This window comes from Piliocolobus tephrosceles, chromosome 15 (genome assembly GCF_002776525.5).
Source record: "Piliocolobus tephrosceles isolate RC106 chromosome 15, ASM277652v3, whole genome shotgun sequence".
Taxonomy (NCBI): domain Eukaryota; kingdom Metazoa; phylum Chordata; class Mammalia; order Primates; family Cercopithecidae; genus Piliocolobus; species Piliocolobus tephrosceles.
The window spans coordinates 28361254-28386925 of NC_045448.1; the positions used below are offsets into that span (position 1 = coordinate 28361254).

At 51.3% G+C, this 25672-nt stretch overlaps 1 protein-coding gene across 2 annotated transcripts; it reads left to right on the forward strand.

Moving 5' to 3' along the window:
* FOSL2 (FOS like 2, AP-1 transcription factor subunit) lies at window positions 1-24384 on the forward strand. 2 transcript variants are annotated; one of them, XM_023217264.2, is made up of 4 exons: window positions 1-947; window positions 11111-11362; window positions 15771-15878; window positions 18957-24384. In XM_023217264.2, the coding sequence occupies exons 1-4, from the start codon at window positions 846-848 to the stop codon at window positions 19473-19475; spliced, it is 981 nt and encodes a 326-aa protein (XP_023073032.1). In that variant the 5' UTR covers window positions 1-845; the 3' UTR covers window positions 19476-24384. The 2 variants fall into 2 exon arrangements, with proteins under 2 accessions (XP_023073032.1, XP_023073033.1); XM_023217265.1 differs by lacking the exon at window positions 1-947 and adding an exon at window positions 2615-2881 and having other exon boundaries at window positions 18957-19612.
* The last annotated feature ends 1288 nt before the right edge of the window (window positions 24385-25672 follow it).

Below are 25672 nucleotides of genomic sequence, written 5' to 3' on the forward strand. Positions count from 1 at the left end.
GTAGTGACTCATCTCGGGCAGAGCGCTAGGGCTTCGAGCGAACCAGCGAGCGAGCGAACGAGCGGCGCTCGGCGGGGACAGAAAGAGGGAGAGGGAGAGGCGCAGTCGGGCGAGGCGGGCCCGTCCGGGAGCGGGCGCCGTGGAAGGGGTGCAGGTCCGGGCGCCGGAGCGGGGAGCAGGGCCGCGTTCCTCTCAGCGCCAGCTCAGCTTGAGCCCCAGGAGCCGCTGTCCCCCTGGCGCGCTCGGGTTCGCGGGACGGGCGCACGCCGCCTTCTCCCAGTCAAGTATCCGAGCCGCCCCGAAACTCCGGCGGCGAGTCGGCCACGGGAAGTTTATTCTCCGGCTCTTTTTCTGAAAGGAAGAAACAGAAGTTTCTCCCAGCGGACAGCTTTTCTTTCCGCCTTTTTGGCCCTGTCTGAAATTGGAGGGTCCCGGGGGCTGGCAGGCCAGGCTCGCTGGGCTTCTAGTCTTTTTAATTTCCAATTTTTGATTGGGCCGTGGGTCCCGGCTGAGCTCCGGCTGCGCGCGGGGGCGGGAGGGCGCGCGCAGGGGAGGGACCCAGAGACGCGCCGACTTTTTAGAGGGAGGGACCGGGTGGACAACTGGTCCCGCGGCGTTCTCAGAGCCGGAAAGAAGTGCCGTAAGAGGCGCTCGGGGGACGCTGTTCCCGAGGTGTCGCCGCCTCTCTGTCCTCGCCCGCCGCGGTTGGGGAGAAACCCAGGAGCGAAGCCCAGAGCCCGCGGCGCGGCCGGCGGAGGAACGAGCGCGCAGCAGCCGGTGCGCGGCCGCGGCGAGGGCGGGGGAAGAAAAACACCCTGTTTCCCCTCCGGCCCCTACCGCGGATCATGTACCAGGATTATCCCGGGAACTTTGACACCTCGTCCCGGGGCAGCAGCGGCTCTCCTGCGCACGCCGAGTCGTACTCCAGCGGCGGCGGCGGCCAGCAGGTAGGTGCGGGCCCGGGTGCACCTGGCGGCGCGGGCGGACCCCTGCCCTCCTCTCGCCGCCACTGCCTCTTTTGCTTTCTTTTCCTTTTCTTGGCGAGAAAATACCTACGGGCCACCGTTGTTAAGTTCTGGATTTTCGTCCTCTCCTCTCCCACCACCCCCTTTTAAATCAGGGGATTGGGGAGTGGGCTTGAAGAGACAACATACCCTTTTCCTCCCACGTTATATTTTACCCAGATAAACTCCTGGAATTGTAGCCCCCCCCCCCCCCCAGGAAGAGCCTGTTACCTCCTCCCAAGAAACTACTCCCCCTCCCCAGTGCCCGTCCCTCCTCGCTCCCCGCCCCGAGTCTTCTTTCTGGGTGGTGGACAGACAAGAAAATCTTTGCACCCACTGGCACCTTTCGACATCCTGGAACCCTATTTTTTCAGGAAAGCCCTCTCTCTCTCCTCCCCGTTCTCCATCAGTCTTAGCTCCTTTCTGAAAGGGGTTGGGGATCCAGAAACATGGTTGAACTCCTTCAAGTAATCTGGAGCGAGGGCGAGGGCTGCCGCTCTGGGAATCAGGTGCGAAGGTCAGGAAGGAAGAAGCCAACCTTGATTGGCTCATGCCGCCTGTGTGCCCCGTGCCTGCCCGCCCGTCTTCTGTAAGGGTCGGGGACAGGAGGCTGCACTGCCCCCCAGGAACGAAGGAGCACCTTGAGGGTCTGGGGGTACCTGGAGCAAGGAGGCCGGCAGAGAGAAGGGGGGTCGGGTGGGGGAAGAGACATCACACAGGCTCCTGGGTGGTTCTGGAAGCAGAAAACAACTTGTTTCTAAAGCAGCCGGACTGGTTTGCACTGGAGGGATTGTGTGTGTGATCTCTGTGTTTATAAATACCAGGAAGGTGTTGTTGGGGGCGGGGGGTTGCTGATGGCGTGCCTGCCCTCTGCTGCGGCTCCCCACCCGCTCTGTCTCGAGAGAGAGCTGGGTTAACGCAGGCCCAATACAACATGAAGCCCACAGTGGTCAGCATCTGTGGAGTCTAGCACAGTTGGCTGCAGCAAGGGATGCTCCATAAGGCGGTGGCCTTGGCCTCTAGAAGGGGCTGGGGTGGGCTTCCAGGGAGGGGTGGATTCAGCTGGAAAGTCTTATGGAACATGGCTCTCTTTTGGATCTGATGAGGGATCCCTTGTTCCAAAGTGATTCCCTATACCTGGTGAGTCCCCAAAATGGCTTTTCTGCCTTCCCTCTGCCTCCCATGGTGCTCCTATAAGCACCCGCAGTAGAGACAGCCTGGTCTGTTCATTGAGGGTGCAGTCAATGCACCGTTCGTATTGAGCACCAAGGTGATGAGTTTTAAATCCGAAAAGTTACTGGTTATGTTTGCTTCCCAGCCCCGTTGGTGGTTTGTATTGAATGTAAACATCACGAGGGAATAGGTTGAAGTCTGTACCCATTCCCTCCCTCTCCCGTTCAACAAACCCCAAACGCCTGTCCTCCTCCCTGAAATCAGGAAGGGATCTTTTGATTTCTTCTCTGTTCTTTTCCCTAATGTGTCTTTGGCAGTTATCGTTGGAGTATTACAATCTCACTGCCTGCCTTAGCATAGACCCTGGGGCCTGCAGGGATGTCAGACCGGACATCATTGCCCCAACTGAATAATCTGTGTCACTAGGGCTTTGAGCCCAGGATGTGAGCGGAGGCAATTCCCGGTTTTGGAAGAAAATCAGGCAGGAAACCAGTGCTAGGAAGAAGGAAGACAACTCAGTCCAGCAGAGTGTAATAGGGCCTCATTACCGAAGCAAAAAGCAGCTGTTGGCTAATTCCTAGCATGCTGTAACACATGAGGATTTTGCAATTAGCAATAACCAGTGCACGGGGTTCTCACATAGACGCCTGCCCATTCGACCTGGCAGTGTGTGAGACGCCTTTCAAACCAGAGGGACTGGCAAGGTAATGCCACTTGAGACGAGGTTCTTGGCCTGTCCGCTCCTTGGTGTGGTCGTGGTTGGGTGGGGGACGAGGAGGAACGGGGTGGATTTTTCCGTCGTTGCTCCAACTCTGAACAAAATCGTTCTGTGGTCCTGAGGACTGACCTCAGAGGCTTTTGTTCCTTCACAAGTCTGTGCTATGACCTTGCCCGATCTTGGGCTCGAGGTAACTACTACGTACTAGATAAAACCTGTAATCACTTTATTTCTCTCAGCTTCCTTTACTGGGAGACTTTCCTGGCAGTTAGTAGATGGGCCTTTCTCTTTTATGGCATATCTCAGTGGACCGATCCGTATGAGACAGTTCTCTGGTTTTTCTTTGGGGAAGTGAATTTTATTTTTTTCAGGTCTCTCTTTTGGGAGTCCAATATTTCTGATCAGTTTGTTGCCAGTTCTTCAACCCAGAGCTTTCCCATCACCTCTAGCTTCATGAAGCTGGATCTTAACACATGGCCATGAGCTCCAGTGACTTTGGGGGTGGGGGGAGCAGACTAGTCTTTGTTCCAGCCTCTGTTCTTATATATGGCAGGAACTTGAGGCATGAAAAATATTTCCTGTTCCAGTTATAGTTTTAATCTCAAAAGTTGGTCATTGGTGATTTTGTTTTGTCAGTAATTGTTGCACACACCTCCCCTTCTTGGATTTTTCTTTTTGCTGTTGTTTTTTCTCTCCTAACTTTCCTAGGAAAACATCTCCCAGATATATGCCCTGCCTGGCTGCTTGACTATTACGGTTTCAGGGCCTGAGCATTACGCAATCCAGCCAGTTACACAAACATAGGTCATTTCATAACTTGTTTTCATCAGCTGGCCCCCTTTTAATGAAAAAAACAAAACAAAAACAGGACCTAGAACTTTTCCAAGGCTGCTATTTCTCAGATAACTTGTGAAAATAAATCAAGGGCAGTATTTCCTTTTTGGAGTTAAGGAATACCAGACTAGCACTCTTCTTCCTCAGCCACTCCTTCCCAAGACACACACACACACACACACACACACACACACACAATTCCCCAGAGTGAACTTTTGCCAACTGTACCAGACTGGGACATTCCTCACATCAAAGAACTTTTACCAGAAATGACTGTGATTCCCAACCCAGCTTCAATCATACCTCTCTAGTGCCCTCTACGGGAAATTTTTAGGACAACTATCTTGGGAATGTATTTTTCCAGTCCCAGAGTGTTAAATGGGTGAGTTTGGAATTCTTAGGATGCTTTTTCTTTTTAATGAGGGACAAATAAATGCCACATATTTAACCTTGGTTAACTAGGAACTGCCTGACTTTGAGTTTCTTTTTTGTTCTGTTCTAAATAAAACCTGGTTAAAAAAGGAGTGCTTTTTTCTTTTTCTATTTTGATGTCTGTCTGTTCATTAGGGTGCCTTCACAATTTGTTCAAATTCCCAAGGCATGTTTTCTTATGTGCTTATATCAGGAGGGGGCTTGTTCAGTTGGTGGGAATGTGGGAGGCATAGATTAAGGGTCTGGTGCTTTTTTTTCCCCCCTTGATCTTACAGATGTTGTAGATTAGGATCAAACAAAATGTTATCCCAAGAATTTGTCTGTTCCGCTGATTCTTGATGGTGGAAGTCAGCTTCACTTTTTCATCAAAGGGACTGGGGTGAAATAGCAGTCATGTATTGTCTGACTGGCAGTTGAATTTTCCTATCCAAAACCCTGAGTGCATTTCCACTACCTATTTCTGTTTCTGCCTGTCTTATTCAAGGTGAGGGTAAAATTGGGAGACTTGTTTTTTTCTTTTCTATCTTAATACAAATACAGCAGAACTTACTCATCCAAATCACTGTTGTCCCCTTCCTTGTTTTTTCCTTGAGGAGACTAAATGCTTATCCGAATGCTGCGGCTCTTCTCAGACTGAGAAAGGTACCCCCTCTTTTGCAGTTGCTTTCAGCGTATTCTTTTGAAAATCCTCCCTGCTAACAAATCTTTGTCCTCTGAAGGGTGAATTTGATATTTGGAAATTACCAAAAGCCTCTTTGGAGCCAAGTGTGACATACATGTCTGGATGATCCCGCTGAGTCCAAAGTAGGGTGGGTCCCCGTGTCCTTCAGGCCTCTGGAGTCTACCTGGGAGAGCACGCCCACGACAAAGGACACCAAAGCAGGCACCTTTGCCATCAGTAACTTGGATTTTGTTTTTCTCATTTGTTAGATAGGAATAATGATACTGGTTGTGATAAGTAAGGAGATGAACGTTCTGGTCTATTCATTGAAACAAAGAAAAAAATAGCATCGTTACTTTGTGGGTATGTCTCATCTATGTTGTATGTGTTGTCTTTTGGTGGCCACAGTATTTCAAAATGACAGCAACTGCCCTGATTGAGGCAAATATATCTGTTCCAAACCCCATCTGGTAATTCTATCCCTTCTCAGCTCCCTGGGCCAGAGAGGGAAGGTGTAAGATTTCTCCTGACCCCCCTGGTCTCTCAGCCCTGTTCCATGGCAGTGAGATTTTCCTAGGCTCACCTTCCTGTGGCTCTAAGAGAGGATGAAAGGACATGTCATTCCCATGGAGTGTGGAGCCTCCGGGGAGCTGTGGGGGCTCCAAAGGGGCCCACAGAATAGTGGGCTGTATTCCCCAGTGCTTTGGAGTGGTGCTTCTGGCCAAAAGGGCCCTGGCAGGGAAGCAGCTGGGGAACCTGGGCAAGGGCTGCCTTTTCTTTCTGTTTCTTTCCTTCCCTAGTTATCTTCCTCCTGGCAGGAAGCCAGGTGGAGGAGGATAGAGTAACTCCTTCAAGGGAACCCAGGAAAGCATGGAGGCTGAAGGGAGGCGGGTCACCTAAGAGAGTGTTTATAAACTGTAACGCTTTGGGAAATCACAACTTACTAGCAACAGTTTCCATTGTGACATAGTGGTATTTCTTCAGAGAGGAATGAAAGGTCAGAGGTCAAAGTGATGTTCAACGCAGAACCTATGAAGACTGGTTAAATTCCTTATGGAAGGCTTTGGGGAACATCCCAGCTTCAGTAAAAATACAAAGCATTTGCATTAAACTGGACCTCAGAGGGGATGTGATGGGAAGTATGAGACAGCGTGTGCCCTTATCCTTTTCTCTTCCCTGGAGCCAATCTCTAGGCTGTTGGAGTTGTCCCTTTTCCATCCTGGGAGTCTAAAGAAAGGGTTTTTAAAGGGAAAGAACCCAGTCCCTTCCTAGATACACTCAATCATAGCTGCTTCCCTGGCAAGGCAGGTTACAGAGTCCACAGGGCTTCATGGCTTGAATGCTTGACAACCCAGATGAAAATCCATCTGATGGAGAATTGCCTGGCCAAGGGACTGGGCCAAGAACCCCAACCCTGACTTCCATCTCACATACCAGTTCTGCCCACTCACAAGTCTCTGGGATAAGCCCTCGGCCCCATCCAGACCTATAGGGGCCCAAACCCTAGTTCCAGTACCTGTCAGCAAAAAGCCACGGGTTCATGCCTGAAGCCAAGGCTCTAGTATAGAGTCTCAGGAGGCAGTTTTCCCAACATCAACAACTGTTGGGCTGGGGAACGTCTCTGACCTGCTGAGGTTTGGTGGCCCTCGAGGGTCCATGTCCTCAGCTGTCTTGCTTATTGGCAGTGGAAGGAGCACACGCATCCTTCCTAAGCAGCCCCGTGGCACCCTAGCAACAGGGTACAGCAGGGTGATGGGAATTTCCATGCCCAAAGACCACAAGGCTTGTACGGGTTTGAACGTCGACTCAGGGTCTGGAGGTTTAAGCTGATGAATGCGAGCCCATCTCCTCGGCTACCTGGGTTGAAGGAACATCTCAGTTCTGACTGTTTGCTTTCTTATTTCCTCTGTATTCTTTTCCCTGCAACCTGAGCATGGGAGATGAGAATGAACCTCTGGGACAGGGGTTGGCAAACTATGGTCTGAGTATTTTTCTAAATAAAATTCAGTGGCACAGTCATGCCTATTTGTTTACATGTTATCTAGGGCTGCTTTCGCACTGCGGTGGCAGAATTGAGTTGCAGCCAAGACCGTATAGCCCACCAAGCCTAAAATATTTGCTGTCTGACCCTTCACAGCAAAAGTTTGCTAAACTCTGCTCTAGGAGGTGGATGGGGGACCACTATATCCTTTTATAGGCATTCTTGCCCACCCAGCAGTTGACAGGGTGACATGGTAAAGTATTTCGAGGCTTTGCCAGGCTGGAATGCTACACAGGCATCCAGCATCTTCAAAGTGTCCTCGAGGAGAACATGTTGGCTACAGAGTCCCAGGGAGCCAAGTGAGGTTTTTGGGTTATTTCTCCTGATCCCGTCATTCCCAGCACACTCTTGGCACTGCAGCAGGTCTGAAACAGCCCTGTAGCCCCCAGCTGAGCAGCTCTATCTTGGTTTGTGTTTAATGTTAACTCGTCCATAGAGAACCATGATTTATCTCCAGTGTGACATTTGGCTGATTCTCGGGTCTATTGGCATAGAAGAATGCTAGGCTAACTGCTGGGACCACAAACTCCTAACTTCACCTCTTCTCTCCTGCCCCAGTGTCTGAATAACACATTTCTGAATAACACGTTTCTGAATAACATGTTGGGAGTTGAGACAAGGCCCATCTGCCAGATCTAATTGAAACTTTTGTGTGTCTCCCAGAGAGGCTCCTCTTGGAGACAAAAGCCTTCTTTATCAGAGCCCTGGGCCCCTCTGGGGATGGGACATTGTTTTCCTTGCAGTTTAGAGCCAGTGCATTATCCAGATGGCTTTACCTCCTGTCTGAAACAAGGTGTACATGCGTTTTCAGAGGCAGTCATTACCTCCTGGCTGGTTTTTATTGCTGTCTTGTTTTGTCTAGACCGAGCCATTGCTGCAAGGAATCTGGCTGATGTATACCGGGGAGCGCACGCTTCGGACCTGCCCTCCACAGCGGGTGGACTGGAGGGCCTCAGAGGGGCTAATAGGCATCCACTTATTCCGAAGGGGTCTTTGTCCCTCAACTTTGCTTCAGATTTTCTGCTGGGTTCCCCAAGCCTAAAACGGGAGCACTTTTATTTGTTGGAATGAGGAGTGACTTTCTTAGGTGCTTTCCTAGAAGGAAAGCTGACAGCTTCCCCATGGAGGAGGGGGATCATATCAAACCATTGTGCCGGATGCCTCAGGTGCATTTCAAACCCAGAATCTGGCTTGGGGAGAGAAATGGAATTTAAAAGTTGGGTGCTTCCCAGGAGTGGGAAGCTGGCACTTCTCCCTGGAGCCTCCTGTGCAGAGTCCACAGGCACATCTAATGTTGATGGTGATGGTGGTGATGACCTTCCATTTGTTTGGAGCAATGTTTCTCAACCCTGGCTGCACAACAGAATTGCCTTGGGAGGTTTTTTGTTTGTTTGTTTGTTTTTGTTTTTTTAAAAAAAACTTATCAGAACCCGGCCCCAAACCATTTATTTTAGAGGTCTAATGGCGAGGCTCTGACATTGGTGTATTTTTTACAAGCTCCTTGGAATATTCTCATGTGTAGCCAGGGTTGAGAACCACTGGTGTGCTTTTATAGCCTGAAGTAGCTACTCATTTAATCCTCATGACAGTGCAGTGAGTTTGATGAGTATTCCCCTTTACATCCATGGAATTGAGTCCTTGAGCCCAGGGCAAGGCACTCAGTGGCTAAGACAGGCCTTAACCCCATGCCTCCTGACCCCGAGTGCAGTGCTGACTCCCCACCCCTCCCATCCAGCAACTCAGGAAAAAAATAGCTGTCTGGGACTTGGTGCTTCTACACACACTCAGCCATGCCTGCTGTTCTCACGACTCTGCCTACTCACAGCCCAGCCCCAATTGGCCATTTTTCCTCTTTGAAGATCATTTCCCACTTGGATGCTTTCCTGTTCACTGCACTCTTCCCTCCTTCACGTGCACACACCTGCTGCTTTTCAGTCAGCGCCTGATAAAAAGCCCACTTTTGTTTGCCTTCAGAAATGCAACTCAGAATCTATCACCCTGGGCAGCTCTCTTCACGGATCCCAGAATCCATTGTACTGGGTAACTTTTCTCCAGAATCCTGGAACCCATTGATCTAGGCAGCTGTCCTCTTGAATCCCAGAATGCACTGAGCTAGGTAACTTTCCTCCAGAATCGCAGAGCCCATTGCTTTAGGCAACTCTCCTCCTGAATCCCAGAATGCATTGCACCGGGTAACTTTCCTCCAGAATCCCAGAACCCGCTGTTGTGTGTAGCTCTCCTCTTGAATCTCAGAATGCATTGTACTGGGTAACTTTCCTCCAGAATCCCAGAAGCCATTGCTCTAGACAGCTCTCCTCCCGAATCCCAGAATGCATTGCACTGGCTAACTTTCCTCCAGAATCCTAGAGCCCATTGCTTTAGGCAGCTCTCCTCCCGAACCCCAGAATCCATTGCACTGGGTAACTTTCCTCTAGAATCCTAGAATCCATTGTGCTGGGCAGCTCTCTTCACTGAATGCCCTTGGCCTGGGCCCCTGGGGTGGTCTGGGAGGTGAGGCAGCTGTTCCACCATACAGACTGGGGTCAGGCAGATAGGAGGGAATTGAGCAAGAAGGGGTCCCCAGCTCCGTCAGCTGTAGTGAGGTACTCTATGCATTATTTACACGGCAGGAACCCTGATGTGACGAGGCAAAGACAGTGGTGGTTCCAGCTTCCATTGCTGTGAATGCTTCTATTCTAGTTGGTCTGATTGGACCAGCATAGGGAGGGTACTACAGCATCCATGCTAATGATAGTGGGGTTCCATTCGGGGCCAGTGGGACCTTCTTGGTGAGAGGGAAGGTCTATAGAGGATGACCTGACACTGAGGGCAGTGGGGGTCGATAACCAGCACTTAGGGCTGGATTTTGAGAAGGAAAGAAGTAGTGGCAAAGGAGCCTCTATACACTGTGTCCAGGGGCTCTGGCCTCTTTGTTGGGCTGGACTGGGTTTGAATCCTGACCCCGCTGCTTATTAGCAATGTGGCCTTGGATAAAGTACTTAATCTCACTATACTTAGATTTCTGTCCCTAAAATGCAGCTAATGGTTGTTCTTCCCTCAGAGGGAGATTTAGTGAGATAATCTAGGTAAGACATGGTGGCTAACATTTAGTAAGTGCCCAGGAAACGTTAGCTATTGTCATCATTTCACCCACTTTTTTAAGTGGGAAAGAAACTACTTGGAGAAGCTTTATGTGGACACAGGAGTCATCTGAAGATGAAGGTTCACCTGGGTTCCATTAGGGGGACTTTCCCCTGAAAAGCTAGAAGTGGGGGGCCCTCCTCTCCTCCCCACTTCTTCCATTTTCCAGTAGCTGCCTTGGAGAAAGGTCAAGACCAACTGCTAAGGAGCACAGCCCATTTTAGTTTCTATACTCTGTCATCATCTTATATTTTAAATAGAATGCTTCCTGCAGCATGTTCCAAAGAGTTCTGCAACGTGGTCTGGGCATAAATTAAGAAGCGGGGAGAAAACTGCACTAGCAGCACCAGAGTTTCCCACAGAAACATCTGTGAACATAGATCGATGCCTATGTAGCTGAGTAGAGAGACACACTCAGCCGGTCTGCCCCAAGCAAGATGCTAATGATGGGAAAGGAGGAGGGACAAGGAGAGCAAGGGATGTCTGGCTGCAAATGCCGCTCACTACTTGTTAGTCTTGTGGGTTAGAGGACATCTTTTCCTGGACCTGGCTGTGCCCTGATGGAGTCACAGCTCTGTCCTGAACCTCTTTGGAAAGTGACAAAGGCAGACACAGTATGCTCCCTTGGTGATCTTTGTTGGTCCAAAGCTACTGGTGTGCAAATCCCTTCAAGGTGTCCTGAGCCGGTACCCTGAGAAACAGTTGGCAGGTGACTCAGAGGCTTAAGAGACCCAGGTGCCACATCCTGCAGATGTGTATCCTGGAGAGCTGCCAAGAAGGCCTGCCGAATGTGAGTGCTGGGGACCACGTTTATCTTGGAAGTCATTTGGGATATGACAGTTTCCTCACTGAGCCACCTGGGGATGGAGTTCTCAGGACCCCAGTCAGGGAGCAGGTCCAACGTGAAGCCCCAGGAATAGTTAAGATTTCCCTCTTGATTCTTGGATGCTCAGGACTTGTCCAGGCCCACCTGGGGGCCGGATCTTGCCCTCCAAACACTGACCTTGCTCTGTGCCGGTTTTTGCCTCGGCTCTGTTCAGTTATTATTAAGTATTCTGTTCAGCTTAGTATTTATTGGCTCAATTGTATTTTTTTCCTCATTTCAGAAATTCCGGGTAGATATGCCTGGCTCAGGCAGTGCCTTCATCCCCACCATCAACGCCATCACGACCAGCCAGGACCTGCAGTGGATGGTGCAGCCCACAGTGATCACCTCCATGTCCAACCCGTACCCTCGCTCGCACCCCTACAGCCCCCTGCCGGGCCTGGCCTCTGTCCCTGGACACATGGCCCTCCCAAGACCCGGCGTGATCAAGACCATTGGCACCACCGTGGGCCGCAGAAGGAGAGATGAGCAGGTACAGCTCAGACCAGTGGGAAGGAGCCACGTCAGTGGCTTTCAGAGCCCCAGAAACACACAACGTTTTCCTGCAGTCTGGTAGGGTTAATGTTCTGAGAGCAGGGGAGAAAAGGGAGCTAGGGGTTGAAGAGCACGTCATCCCCCCTCACTGGAGGCGGAACGGGAGACCCAAGACTCAGGCTGGCTCTGTCATCTCGCTTGTGTCCCTTAGAATCTCTGAGTCTCAGTTTCCTCAGCCACAAAATGGGGATCATGGTCCCTGCCAGCCAGGACTTGGCTACAGATGGGAAGGACCGTTACGACCTGCCACAGCAGGATCCTTCTCTGATCCTTGGCAAAAGGGCCATGGGACAAGCAGCCAATGAACCCTGGCTGTGAGCTTTTTAGGATTAGCCCTTAGCTGTTTCCCAGGGTCTAGTGCAGGCCAGGCACCCAGCAGACCTACAGGGTCAAGCTCTGGGCCGGCACTGCCCTCAACTTCCCATTCCTGCTCAGTGTTCCAGGCCTCCAACTCAGGGCAGGAGCCCATTTCAAGGGCCTAGAATGCATATTCCAGCAGTGCAGTAACTCTGGGTCTTTAGAGTCCGTTCAGTGGCATGAACAGATGGAAGGATGAGGCGGAGGAGGCCAGACATCAGCTCTTTTCTCTTCAAGGGGCTCAGCTTTGAGAAATAACCTGGCTGGAGAGGGAAGCCAGAAAATGGGGAAGAGGCGGGGGCGCTGCTATTTAGGCAGCACATACCCAGTACTCAAGAGGCTCATTGCTCGGGTCAGCAGTGAGCCAGGGCAGTGCCAAGTCCCCTGGTTCTGGAAAGGGAAATCAGAATCATGCATAATTCCAGAAAGAATGAAATACAGCCTCAGAGAACCCCATCTCACCCCCATGTGAGATGATACAAGCAAGGGCCAGACATACCTGCATGTGGCCACTCGACCAGTGAGTGGGGAAGTCTGGGCTAGATCCCAGTTCCCTGGACCCCTTATACAGTGTTCTTTCTCCAAGGCTGTGCCACCCTGAGCCCAGGGAAGGGAAAATACTTTAGCAGTGGAATCCCTTTTCCAAAGGAATTGTTATCCTGGAAAACTATTCCAGTGACAGCTTTGGAACCCTTCCCCATTTCATCCCCTGTCCGTCTTCACTCTGTGATCCCCAGGGCCACAATGTTCCAATATACGGACCTTTCAAACATGGTTCCCAGTGGATCAGGGTAGATCCAAACCCCAGGATACTTGGAATTACAGGGATCACCACACCAAGGAACTGGAAGCTTTCTCAGGAGCTCAGCTCCTCCGAGGACAAAGCTGGGTGTTGCATCTCCTACTTGTTGGTTTGTTCTGTTAATGGCGGAACCACAGTGCAGAGCCACTTGCGGGGGGTGTGTCTGCTAGACTCTGTACTAGATTCACTGCTGCATGTGGGGCCTCTGCTGCTGGAGCAAGTGGCCAGTATCCTCCTCACAGTTGCTTTCTATAATTGCAGTTGTAAATATTGCAGTAGCCATGCTTATAATGACCTTTATAAGTATGCTTCCTTCACGGAGTCCAAGGTGCAAAGCCTTATACTCACCGATGAGCTGGATCTTCTGGGATATAAGTGATCCTGAGTGAGAGCCAGGCTTGCCGGGGACTCTTTGGGGCTAGCAGGACCACAAAGGCGGAGGATGTGCTGAATGCTGTCTATTCTGTTTTTTTTTTTTTCCCTCTCTCTTTTTTTTTTTTTTGAGATGGAGTCCTGCTCGTATTGCCCAGGCTGGAGTGCAGTGGCACGATCTCGGCTCACTACAACCTCCGCTTCACCAGTTCAAGCAATTCTCCTGCCTCAGCCTCCTGAGTAGCTGGGATTACAGGCACACACCACCATGCCTGGCTAATTTTTTTTTGTACTTTTAGTAGAGATGGGATTTTGCCATGTTGGCCAGGCTAGTCTCGAACTCCTCACCTCAGGTGATCCGCCCACCTCAGCTTCCCAAAGTGTTGGGATTACAGGCGTGAGCTACCGCGCCCGGCCACGCTCTCCATTCTCTTCTGGGCCTACCTCACACCAAATTTAGAAGTTTATATCCAAAAGGGACTTTGGAGACTATCTTTTCTCATTTTCCCTTTATACCCATTTTATAGACAAGGAAATGGAGACCCAGAAAGGTGAAGGTCCCTGTTAGAGTCACGCAGTGAGTTAGCAGCAGAGCCAGCACTGGAACCCACTTCTCCTGACCTTTAGTCCTGCGGTTTTCCCACCACACCACCTAGGCGTGCCTCATACAATCTGTCTGGAGAATTTCCTTCCTTTTTTGAGAGGGAGGGAGAGAACAAGGAGCATTTTATTCCACATCAGTTGGGAATTCACACATCTCCCAGCAGCTCTGAGGAAGCCTGGACAGTGGCAGTCTAGAACCTTGGCTGTTCAGGTTCCCAGCCCTCAGGGCTTTGCTCTGAAGCTTACTCTGGCTGTCACTAGCCTCCCTGAGCCACCCTGCTAGGGAGGAGCCTGCCCCCAGAGCCAGCCTGGTGCCTCATAGGCCTCCTCTGGAGCCCGCCTGGGAGGTTCCCTCTGTGCCCCGTGGCGGCGACTCTGAGGAGGTGGGGAGGGGAGGGTGTGTGTGGCTTGTGGGTGGGTACGTGGTGCTGCTGACACACTGAAGCTGGAACCATGTTGATTTCACCGCCCCTGAACACTTCCTATGTCGACAGCTGCCACAAGTTGCCCCACACCTCACCAGTCAGGGGAGAGACTTCTAGGTCAGTCAGGAGGCCAACAGTTGTCCAGAAGCAGCCAAGGGGGAAGGAGGGCTTGAAGGGGGTCAAGGCAAGCCTCCTTCTTTTCTGCGCCTCATTAGTGAGGGATCTAGGGGGCTTCCTGGGCCTTAAGGGGAGCCCTTGTAGCCCTTTCTGTGGTGAGCCCTAAACCCAGGCCTGCAGCAGGGCCATAAGGCTTTCTTGGCAATTCTGCCGAGCTCAAGACAAGACAGGTTTAGGAGCAGCAAGTATTCAGGGCCTTGGCCAAGTGGCCTCATGACCTCAGCCGGGCCGTGGCCTCCTCTCTGTGTGACAGGCGTGGGGTTGTCCTCTCTGGTGCTGTGATGATTGTCCTCTCTCTGCTGTTCAGAATACCACAGCAACAGACCTCCAGGGCTGGAGGGAGCCTTGTGGGACTCTGACTGGGACCCAACCAGGACAGTGGCTCTTTCCTTCATGGGGAAAGGGATACTGAAGTCAAGGCAGTATCCCTCCTTGGGGCAGCTTCTCCCTGTTCCTCCAAAAGTAGCTTTGATTTTGCCCCCAGGGTCCCGTGAGAGCTGACCCAGGTCTTCTTCCCCTTGAGGTCTTCTAGGCTCCCAGTATAGCACCGGGCACTTAGTAGGTGTGCAGTCAGTGTTTGATAACTGAATGAGTGGTCTTTCCCTTTGCATTGCTTTCTGCTTTGGCCCACAGCCATCTCCTTGTGTTACTCTCCCTGACAGAGGCCCTGGGGTTATGGCTCTGCAGGGCTCTGTGGAACCGGAGTATTAGCCCTGCTCAGGAGAGCAGAGTTCATGCTCTCTGGTGTGAGTGACAAGTTCCTAACCATCTCATTGGAAGAAGCTAGATCCTAAGCTCTTTGCAGGGGAATCTTCCTTTGTTTGGTTCGCAGATAAATCCTAAGCCTGTAGAACTGCATCTTGCACATGGAACCAGGTGCTCACTTGTTGAGTGGATGGATATGGTGGGCAGCAGGATTTTACCTGCCGGGGGCTCCTCTTCACTTTGCGTGTCCTCTCCAACTTAGCACTGCACCAGGCATGTGGGGGAGTACTTGGGGTGGAACCGTGAGCAGCTGGCATTCTTGGATTGGCAGAGGAAATTGGGAGTGGAGTGGCACTCTTGACCCTCCCATCAGCAACATAACATTCCCCCCTGGGTGGTTCTTACCTGTGTGGGGACTCCAGGCCCAGCTACTTAACCAAATGGGGATAATGAGGCTTGCAGAGCAGGCCGAGTGATAGGAGGAGTAATTAGCCAGGGTTTGGAAGAAGCTGCTTAAGTGGGTGGGACCACACCTGGCTGACAGGAGGGGACTCTTGGAGAAGCATCCCCAGCTTCTCTCTGGCCTGGGCACTGAGTCAGGGCTGATGTGACAGGTGCTGCCATCATGCCTGGTCCGGTGAATCCCTGACCCATTGCTGTCCTATTTAAACATGGACTTTAAACTTGGACATCACCTTCTGGGGCAGATTCAGCTCAAAGAGCCCTCCCAGGCAGCCAGACATCAGGGAGCCACATGTTCTGGGGCCTCTGAGTCCAGCCATGCTCCTCTTGCCCTTCCTCCTCCTCTCCCCATTTCCAGAAGGGCTTCTTGCCTTACTTAAAATACAGTTGTTAAAAAATGCTGTGAACCTGTTCTAATAGCGATCCTTGGCTTTGGCCTCTAGCTGTCTCCTGAAGAGGAGGAGAAGCGTCGCATCCGGAGGGAGAGGAACAAGCTGGCTGCAGCCAAGTGCCGGAACCGACGCCGGGAGCTGACAGAGAAGCTGCAGGCGGTGAGGAGCTCTGTGTAGGGTGGGAGCACCTCTGGGTAGGCTGGAGTGAGAGCCCCGAGGGTCCTGATCCTGTCTTCCACAGCTGTCTCCTTACCCACAAGTGCTTTACAGACGAGTCCGTGGAGATAGAGCTTTCCTTCCTTTGGACACACGGGGCAGCATTGTATTGATTGAAAAAAGAGAGAGGGAGGGAGGTGACGTTTAGCACCAGCCAGGGCCCAGAGGGAAGAAATGAACAACCTTCTCGGGGGGTGCTAGCCACTTTTTTAATGCAGCGCCTGAGTGTTCTCTGCTCACAGAACGGTTGGGGCTTCTGGGTGAGGGATGGTGGAAGGTTAGGAGCCAGGGCAAGACCTGCCCCCTCCAGGGCTACTTCCCAAGGTTCCAGCCACTCCCATGCCTGCCACCATCAGGAGTGGCCCAGCCTGGCCTAAGCACTATGGGTTGGGCCAGGGAGAGGTCTTGATGGAGATGGGTCACATGGCAGCCGGGTTGTATTTTCTTGGGGTTTTCTCATTTCCTTTATGGGCAGGCGGGTTCCCCACCTCTGTCATGAACTCAGAGCTGTGGCCATGGTACCGCATGCTGCCCTTGTGAGTCACTCTCCCGTGCCACCTAATTGCCCAGACCTGGGGACCCACAACCCTGCCCTTCCCTCTCTTAAGCTTGACCTGACCAACGTCACGTAACTCCTTTCAGGGCCTAGCCCTGCAGGAAGGGCCGTGTGCTGTGTGGAGGAAGCCCCGAGTCAGGGATGACTGTCCCCAGTGGAATGCTTTCAGAGTGAGGAGATGAGAGAGCCTCTGTCAGTGGTCCTCACAATAACTGCCCAGGATAGGGCTTTGGAAAACATCCCCTCACTTTTTTTATTATTATTATAATTTTTTTGAAATGGAGTTTCACTCTTGTCGCCCAGGCTGGAGTACAGTGGCATGATCTCAGCTCACTGCAACCTCTGCCTCTTGGGTTTAAGCTATTCTCCTGCCTCAGCCTCCCAACTAGTGGGGATTACAGGTGCCTGCCACCATGCCTAGGTAATTTTTGCATTTTTAGTAGAGACAGGGTTTCACCATGTTGGCCAGGCTGGTCTCGAACTGCTGACCTTGGGTGATCCACCTGCCTTGACCTCCCAAAGTGCTGGGATTATAGGCGTGAGCCACCGCGCCCGGCCCATCCCCTCACTTGAGTTAATGTTCCCCGGTACCATCCACCTGCTTAGGCTTGTCTTTCTCTGTCCTGCAGCCCTCCCTCTGGGGTGTTGAATGAATTGAATTGCGTGAATTCTGTGATGCCTGTAGTAATGTCCCTCGGAGGTGTTAGAACCGGGGAGGATGAGTGGGAATTCTTCATTCCCAGGTGAGGCAGATCCACAATCCACTTCCTCAGCGGGCCCTCCCACCACTAACCTTTCTCTGATTGGCACTTCAAGGAGCTGTGCCCCATGTGGTGCTCCTTACCAACCACCCCAGAATAGCCCTGCCCCCTGAGGCTCCTCTACTTTCCTCCCCTCCTCCCAGAGGCCTCACACCCTACTCCCCTGCCTCCCCCGCCTCCCCCACCTCCCCCACCTCCCCCGCCCTCTGACCCAGCCACCCAGGCCCCTGAGCCACATCCTCCACAGGAAGCCTCTCAGAAGCTCATGACGTTCGTCAGACCCTTGAGACAGACGGAAACTGTTTTTCACTCCGGAATATGCTGTGCTTTGCTGAACGAAGCCCTTGCCCGTATGTCCTCACTGATGAACAGGAATCCATGTTAGGGAAAACGTGGGGAGGAGGCTGGTGACACACACCTCTTCCCCTCCCACAGCGGCCCCTCCACGTGTGCTTGCTTGCTTCTGCTTCTCTGGCTGGGGATGAAAGAAGGGGGCTGAGGTCCTCGCGGAGTGACCCTGGCATCCTCACGGGCCCTCTCGGGCTGTCACGTTACTTCTGTGTTAAGCATGGTGGCTGAACCGAATATTCTCTGAAGGTTCTGGGAGTCCTGAAATACGTGCTTAAGAAATTGGAGCAAAAGGCCGGGCGCCGTGGCTCATGCCTGTAATCCTAGCACTTTGGGAGGCCAAGGCGGGCGGATCACCTGAGGTCAGGAGTTCAAGACCAGCCTGGCCAATGTGGTGAAACCCCATCTGTATGAAAAATAAAAAATTAACCAGGCGTGGTGGCGGGTGCCTGTAGTCCCAGCTACTCGGGAGGCTGAGACAGGAGAATAGCTTGAACCCAGGAGGCAGAGGCTGCAGTGAGCCAAGTTCATGCCACTGCACTCCAGCCAGGGCAAGACAGAGTGAGAATCCCCCTCATACAAAAAAAAAAAAAGAAGAAAAAGAAATTGGAGCTAATAAAGGGAGGAGAGGCTGTGATAATCCCACAGGGATTTGCTGAGCACTTACGAGAAGCCAGGCACTGTTCTAGGCGCTGGGGATACAGGAGTGTGCATGACAAAGTCTCCACTCTAGCAGCCTAGGGCTTCGCATTTATCCATCCACAGGTGGGCTGGCATGGGGCTGGGGAGTAAGAGAAGGAGAGAGATGGGTAGAGGTGTGCTCCATGCCCCCTTCTCCATGCAGATCTCTGCAGTACTCACCCCTCGGGGGTACCGAGGGGGCAGTCCTGGCACCAAGGCCATAGAACATAGTAGTAGCACATAGACTCTGGAGTCAGATGCATTGGGAATCAAATCTGGGCTACCCCCCCTGCTAGCTCGGTGACTTTGGAAAATTAACCCCTCTGAACCTCAGTTTCCTCATCTGCAAAATGGGCTGATGATAACATCTGCTTCCACAAACTCCTGGAAGGTTGAATGAGATCATCTCTGAAATGCTTAACAGTGTCCTGCACGAAGTAGGTGCTGAGTTATGGCAGCTGCAGTTGTTTCTTCACCTGCTCTCCAAGCTGACTTTCTTTGGAAATGAAAGGAATCTTGAGCCTGCAGGTGACTCAGACCAGCAGGGTCTGTGGTTAGGTGTGTGAGCCTCTACTCTCACGGTGTCTGAGGACAGACATTACTGGTTTTCTCTTTCCTGCCTAGATTGGTCCCTGGCAGGTTGCTGTCCCTCACATCCCTCTCTTTCCCTGGCAGGAGACAGAGGAGCTGGAGGAGGAGAAGTCAGGCCTGCAGAAGGAGATCGCTGAGCTGCAGAAGGAGAAGGAGAAGCTGGAGTTCATGCTGGTGGCTCATGGCCCAGTGTGCAAGATTAGCCCTGAGGAGCGCCGATCACCCCCAGCCCCTGGGCTGCAGCCCATGCGCAGTGGGGGTGGCGCGGTGGGCGCTGTAGTGGTGAAACAGGAGCCCCCGGAAGAGGACAGCCCCTCGTCCTCGTCGGCGGGGCTGGACAAAGCCCAGCGCTCTGTCATCAAGCCCATCAGCATTGCTGGGGGCTTCTACGGCGAGGAGCCCCTGCACACCCCTATCGTGGTGACCTCCACGCCTGCTGTCACTCCGGGCACCTCGAACCTCGTCTTCACCTATCCTAGCGTCCTGGAGCAGGAGTCACCCGCATCTCCCTCTGAGTCCTGCTCCAAGGCTCACCGCAGAAGCAGTAGCAGCGGGGACCAGTCATCAGACTCCTTGAACTCCCCCACTCTGCTGGCTCTGTAACCCAGCGCACTTCCCTCCCCAGCTCCGGAGGGGGTCCTCCTTGCTCCTCCTTCCCAGGGACCAGCACCTTCAAGCGCTCCAGGGCTGTGAGGGCAAGAGGGGGACTTGCCAGGGAGCTTCCTGGCTCTGGGGGACCCAGGTGGGACTTGGCAGTGAGTATTGGAAGACTTGGGTTGATCTCTTGGAAGCCGTGGGACCTCCTCCCTCATTCATCTTGCAAGCAAATCCCATTTCTTGAAAAGCCTTGGAGAACTCGGTTTGGTAGACTTGGACATCTCTCTGGCTTCTGAAGAGCCTGAAGCTGGCCTGGACCATTCCTGTCCCTTTGTTACCATACTGTCTCTGGAGTGATGGTGTCCTTCCCCGCCTCACCACGCATGCTCAGTGCCTTTTGGTTTCACCTTCCCTCGACTTGCCCCTTCCCTCCCCCAGTGTCAGTTTCACTCCCTCTTGGTTTTTATCAAATTTGCCATGACATTTCATCTGGGTGGTCTGAATATTAAAGCTCTTCATTTCTGGAGATGGGGCAGCAGGTGACTCTTCTGCTGGGGCTGACTTGTCCAGAAGGGGACAAAGTGCAATACAGAGCCTTCCCTCCCCTGACGCCTCCCAGTCACCATCTCCAGAACTCCCAGCCGGGCTCCCTGAGCTCTCAAGGAGATGCTCCCCTCACCGGCAGGCTCAGAGGACCCTTCCTGCCCACCTTCGGAGACGGCTTCTGGAGGAGCGGCTTGGCCAGAAGACAGGGTGTGAGTGAGACAGTGGGGCACAGGTTGGGTTTGCCAAACGCCTAATTACCAGGCCAGGAATAATGCCAACAAAGCCACACAGGTATCCTAGCCAGCTTCCCTTCACCTGGTGTCTTGAGTAGGGCGTCTCCTATAATTACTGCCTTGCCATTCTGCCCCTGGACCCTTCTCTGCAGACCAGGGAGGCGTCCCTCCCTAGGAGCCACACACTATACTCCAAGTTCCTGCTGGGCTCCGCCTTTCCCGCACCCTGGCGCTCAGGGTGACGCCACCCACAGAGATTTAATGAGCGTGGGCCTGGACCTTCCCCAGATTGCTGCCAGGCAGCCCCTCCCCAAGCCTCAAAGGAGCATTTGCCGAGGATGGAGAGGCAGGGGAGGGAGGCAGGAGGCCGTCACTGGAATGGCGTCTGCAGCAGCTGCTGCCCCAGCACTCGCTCAGCCTGTCCTGGCTGCTCACCTCCCCGCAGGGCGCCAGGCCTTTCCTGCCCTCTGTGGTCATCTGCCACCTGCTGGATCAAGTGCTTTCTCTTTTACACTCCCCTGTTCCCACCCCAGTGCACTCTTCTGGCCCAGGCAGCAAGCAAGCTGTGAGCAGCTGGCCTGAGCTGTCGCTGTGGCTTGTGGCTCATGCGCCATTCCTGGTTGTCTGTTGAATCTTTCTGGCTGGTGGAATTGGAGATAGGATGTTTTGCTTCCCACTGCGGGAGAGCTGCCCCCTTTCACAGGGTTGGGGAAGGGGCCCCCTGACCTCCAGCAGGAGCACAGCTCAGCAGGGTCCCTGCTTCCCACCTCTCTGAGCCTTTTCTCCCTGGGATATGGCTCCTGCTGAGTTTCTTGTCTAGCAGGGCCTTGACAAAGGAATCCGGAGAGTAGCTCCTGGCCAGAACCAGCCTCTGAGGGGCTTGCGCTCTGCAGAGACTCTGCTGCTGGGGATTCAGCTCTAGAGGTCACAGTATCCTCGTTTGAAAGATCAAGTAAGATGCCCTGTGGAGAAAGCAGTGACACATTCACACAGCTGTTCCCTCGCACGTGGAGTCCATGCGTGCTGGTCATTATTTCATGAACATGACCTGCTTTTGTGCACTAGACACACAGAGCGGAACAGCCATATGCTTAAAGTACATGGGCCAGTGGGACTGGCAGTGACATGTACAAGTGATGCAGAAACAAGAGTTTCAAAGAAAAAGCATTTTGTTTAAAATACTTTAAAAATGTTATTTCCTGCATCTCTTGGCTGTGATGCCGCCCTCCCGGTTTCCCAGGGGCTCTGGGAGGGACCCTTCTAAGAAGATTGGGCAGTTGAGTTTCTGGCTTGAAATGAATCCAAGCAGCAGAATGAGCCAGGAGTAGTGGGAGATGGGCAGAGAAAACTGGGGTGCACTCAGCTCTCACAGGGGTAATCATCTCAAGTGGTATTTGTAGCCAAGTGGGAGCTATTTTCTTTTTTGTGCATATAGGTATTTCTTAAATGAAGCTGCTTTCTTGTCTTTGATTTCTAAAAGCCCCCTTACACCCCACTTTGCGCAGCAAAGATCCCAGTGCAGGTCACAGCCTGATTTGTGGCCAGGCTGGACAAATTCCTGAGGCACAACTTGGCTTCAGTTCAGATTTCAAGCTGTGTTGATGTTGGGACCAGCAGAAGGCAAAGCTCCAGCCAACACACAGGACTGTAAGAGGGCCCTGAGCTACGTTCCCTCTGAAGACCCCCAGGCTTTGTCATAGGAGGTTGTTCAACTTCCCCAAAGCCAGAGGTGATTTGATTTGGGGAAGACTGAATATTCACACCTAAGTCATGAGCATATTCTGAGTTTACTTCCTTATGGCTTGCCCGCCAAGTTCTCTGTCTCATACACACACACACACACACACACACACACACACACACACACCCTTACTCCAGAATCACCAGACACTTCCATGGCTCCAGCTATGGGAACAGCTGCATTGGGTTGCCTTTGTATTTGGGTTAGGAACTTCTGTGCTTCTTGTGGCTCCACTCACAAGGCAGCTCAGAGGTGTGGACTCCGACTGGGCTGCAGGCAGCTCTGGGGTGGCACAGGGCAGGCACTCTAATCAGCTCGTGTAAAACACCGTCCTCTTGGCCTCCTGGCCAGTCTTGCTGCGAATAGTCCTCTCCCTGGCCAGGTGAGTGGGGAAGCTGCTGACATAGGAAGGAGAGGAGATCCTGGCTGAGGCTTAGGAAATTGCTGGAGCCGGCTCTAAGCAGAGAATTCACTGGGGAGGTTTTCAGAAAGAGTCAAACATCCTTCTGCCTGTGTTGGGGGCCAGGTGTGTCACACAAGCATCTCAAAGTCAAGAGCCATCTGGGACTACTGCTTCTCTTTCTCAGGCTTTGGGGAAAGGAATCTCCCTCTGCTCTCACTTGATTCTAAGTGTGAGGGTGGTTGAATTGTCTGGAGCACTAGGACTTTTTTTTTCTCTTTTCCTTGATGGACCAACAGTGCAAATGCAATCTCGCCATTTAATTTTCAGGTCAATTTCCTTTCCTGATCGGACATCTTTGTGCCCACTTTAGGAAGGAAAAGAATACACCTACTGTGTGCCAGGCACTGTGTTAGGTGCTTTTATATAGATCCTCTTTAGGATGAGACTGAGAGATGAGGACATCTCTTTATAAAAGGCCCCTAAGTAACGAATAAACAGAAACACTTAGAGGTGAGAAGGTCTGTCTTCAAAGATCCAAGGTAAGATTGCCTTCAGTCTGATGTTTGTTCTCAAGGACTTATCCCCGACAATATTCTCCCACTCCATACTTCTCCTTCTACCCCACCATGTGCTCCTGTGCACTCCTCAGATGGTCGGAGGGGTAACCCGAGTCCTTAGAGAATTTGGGGACCAATAGGATATGTGGTGTGTAGAACTTTCTTTAAAAAACTTAAGGGGCCTTTGCTACCTTCTGCTTGTTGAGTTGTTTTGGCATTCATCTTAAAAGCCAGCATCTCACTATTTATTGACAGGTTGGGCTATGTGTGTGCGCATGTGTGTATACATTTCCAGGCGTGCCTGTGTCCTGTAGCTTTTTAAAAGGAAACCCAGTCATCCCACTATGAATCTGGCATCTTATGCTTCTAGTGTTTTGGCCATACATTAACCAAGGGGTTTAATTTATCCAATGCTTGACGACATGTTCAGGAAGGGCTGGATCAAATTTTGAGAGGGTTTTGTGAAAGGGAGGGGGAGAAGAAATGGACATTTATTTTATTATTTATTTTAAATGTTTACATCTTCTTTATGTTGTATCAAGCCTGAATAGAAACTGATAGCATTAAAATACTCCGTTCCTCTCTCTCTTCTTGCTTCCTTTTTTTTTTTTTTTTAATTTAGGATAATGCATTTTTGTTTCTACAGGGATTGTGATTTGTGCTGTATAAACTGTATAAAAAGGTTCTGTTTTTAAAGGTGGATTTTCATTCCTCTGGGGACAGTGGTCGCCAAGACATCTATATTGTAAGAGAACGTAGTGGAAGATCCTGTCCTGATTCTCAAAATTACTTTCTCTGTATGATTAAAAGTTTATTCCATTTATTTTAGTTTGTGTTTACTTGATTTTGAGGAAGAAAATATTTGACTTTGTACAAAGAGTAGGGTATCAGGGTGTTTTTCTGCCATGGGAGATGTGTGTGTATATATAGTATTTTGGTGTATAGTAGAAAATAAGCTTTGTGCATCTGTATTTGAGATATGTCAATGACGTGGAGTAAAGTCAGCTGTGAGACTGTGGAGGCAAAAACAAGTTGTATATGGTTCATGTGGCTCTGTGGGGAATTTAATTACCTTTCTGGGCACTTTTTTTTTTTTTTTTTTTTTTAAGTAATGGTGAAATGGTCCCATTGGAGAGTCTCCTAAATAGACCTTCCAGGCAGAATCGCAAGCTCAAAATCTTTGTATAGTTTTGAAAATTGAGGAGTAGCTTTGTTTGGAAGCCTTTCTGGTGATGTTTTTTGTTGTCGTCGTTTTGTTGTTTTACTGTATGTAATACAAGCCTACAGTATTTGCACTAAAGAAAGCTTGTTAGAAAAAGCTTGCTGCTATGGAAGAAAGAACATATTAAAACTTCTTTCCCTTGCGATTTTTTTTGGGGGAGGGGGGCTAGCTTTTCCACTTTCAGTTGAGTAGCATTTTGTAGAATAAAATCAATTAAGATTGAAGAACCTCTGATGGTTGGTTTATTCTGTCTTCCCATCTCTCCTCCTTTTTCTCTTTTCTTCTATTCTTCTCTACCTTTGGCCCTCATGGGTAAAGTTGGTTTTTATGTTGGTGGGGGTGGCATGGGGGCTGGGGGAGCTGGGAACTTCTTTCTGCTTGCTTAGAACCTCTTTCTGCAAAACTGTGAGGTGGGCGTCTGGGAGGGCATCGGGGCATCTCTGCCTCCCCATCTCATTCTTCTTTTCCCTTTTGACCCCTTCCCAATCCCTCCCGATCCTGTTTCCTTCTCAGGGCCTAATTCTCAGCCAGCTGCCAACCCTTGCCAAGCTGTGAGCCAATAAAAGTGTAAGATGCTATCCCTTCCTTGGGGTATTTTGTTTGAACAGGTTGACTCTGGAAACGCAGAAATCTTCAAAGAACCAATTAAATGTATGGCTAAGGTTGTCAGGGTGGTTGGATGAGATCATGAGCAGGAAAGGGCTCGGAAAACTGCACAAATATGTGGGGTGATCACATCTCTAGACTTCTGTTTTTGAAAAGTCACAGGTTGTTAGGTGTTGAGCACTTGAAAGTGTCAGCTCAGGCCCCCATTATCCTGTAGACCAGGAATCCCAGGGTGATTGGGGAACATCTGCTCTGGGGTACTCTTTCCTTATAGTGTGAATGATAGGGACGAAACTCTGTCATGAGTTAAGGCCCATGGTGACTGGCAGCTGGCTGAGACTTAGCCCTAGAAATTATACCACTTGCTCCAATATGCTTTATTATTTTCTTTTATTTTGAGATAAGGTTTCACTCTTATCACCCAGGGTGGCATGCAGTGGCACAGCCATGGCTCACTGCCGCCTTGACCTCTCGGGCTCAGGTGATCCTCCCACCTCAGCCTTCCAAGTAGCTGGGACTGCCGGCATCCGCCACCGTGCCTGGCTGATTTTTGTATCTTTTTGTAGAGATAGGGTTTCACCATGTTGCCTAGGTAGGTCTGGAACTCCTGGACTCAAGCAATCCTCCCACCTCAGTCTCTCAAAGTGCTGGGATCACAGGCGTCAGCCACCATGACTGGCCTCCCACGTGCTTTAGACAAGCTCAGCGTATAGGGCTCATTCTCTGGAGACACCAAGAGCACTAAACTGGGAGTCACAGGGACCCTAAATCCTAGGCCTGCCCCCAATACTCACTGGCTATTGAGGTTTGGAGAGAGCCATTTAACCTCCCTGACCCTTAGTTTCCTCATCAGCAAAGGAGCAGTGTCATGATAATATTATATATATATAATATA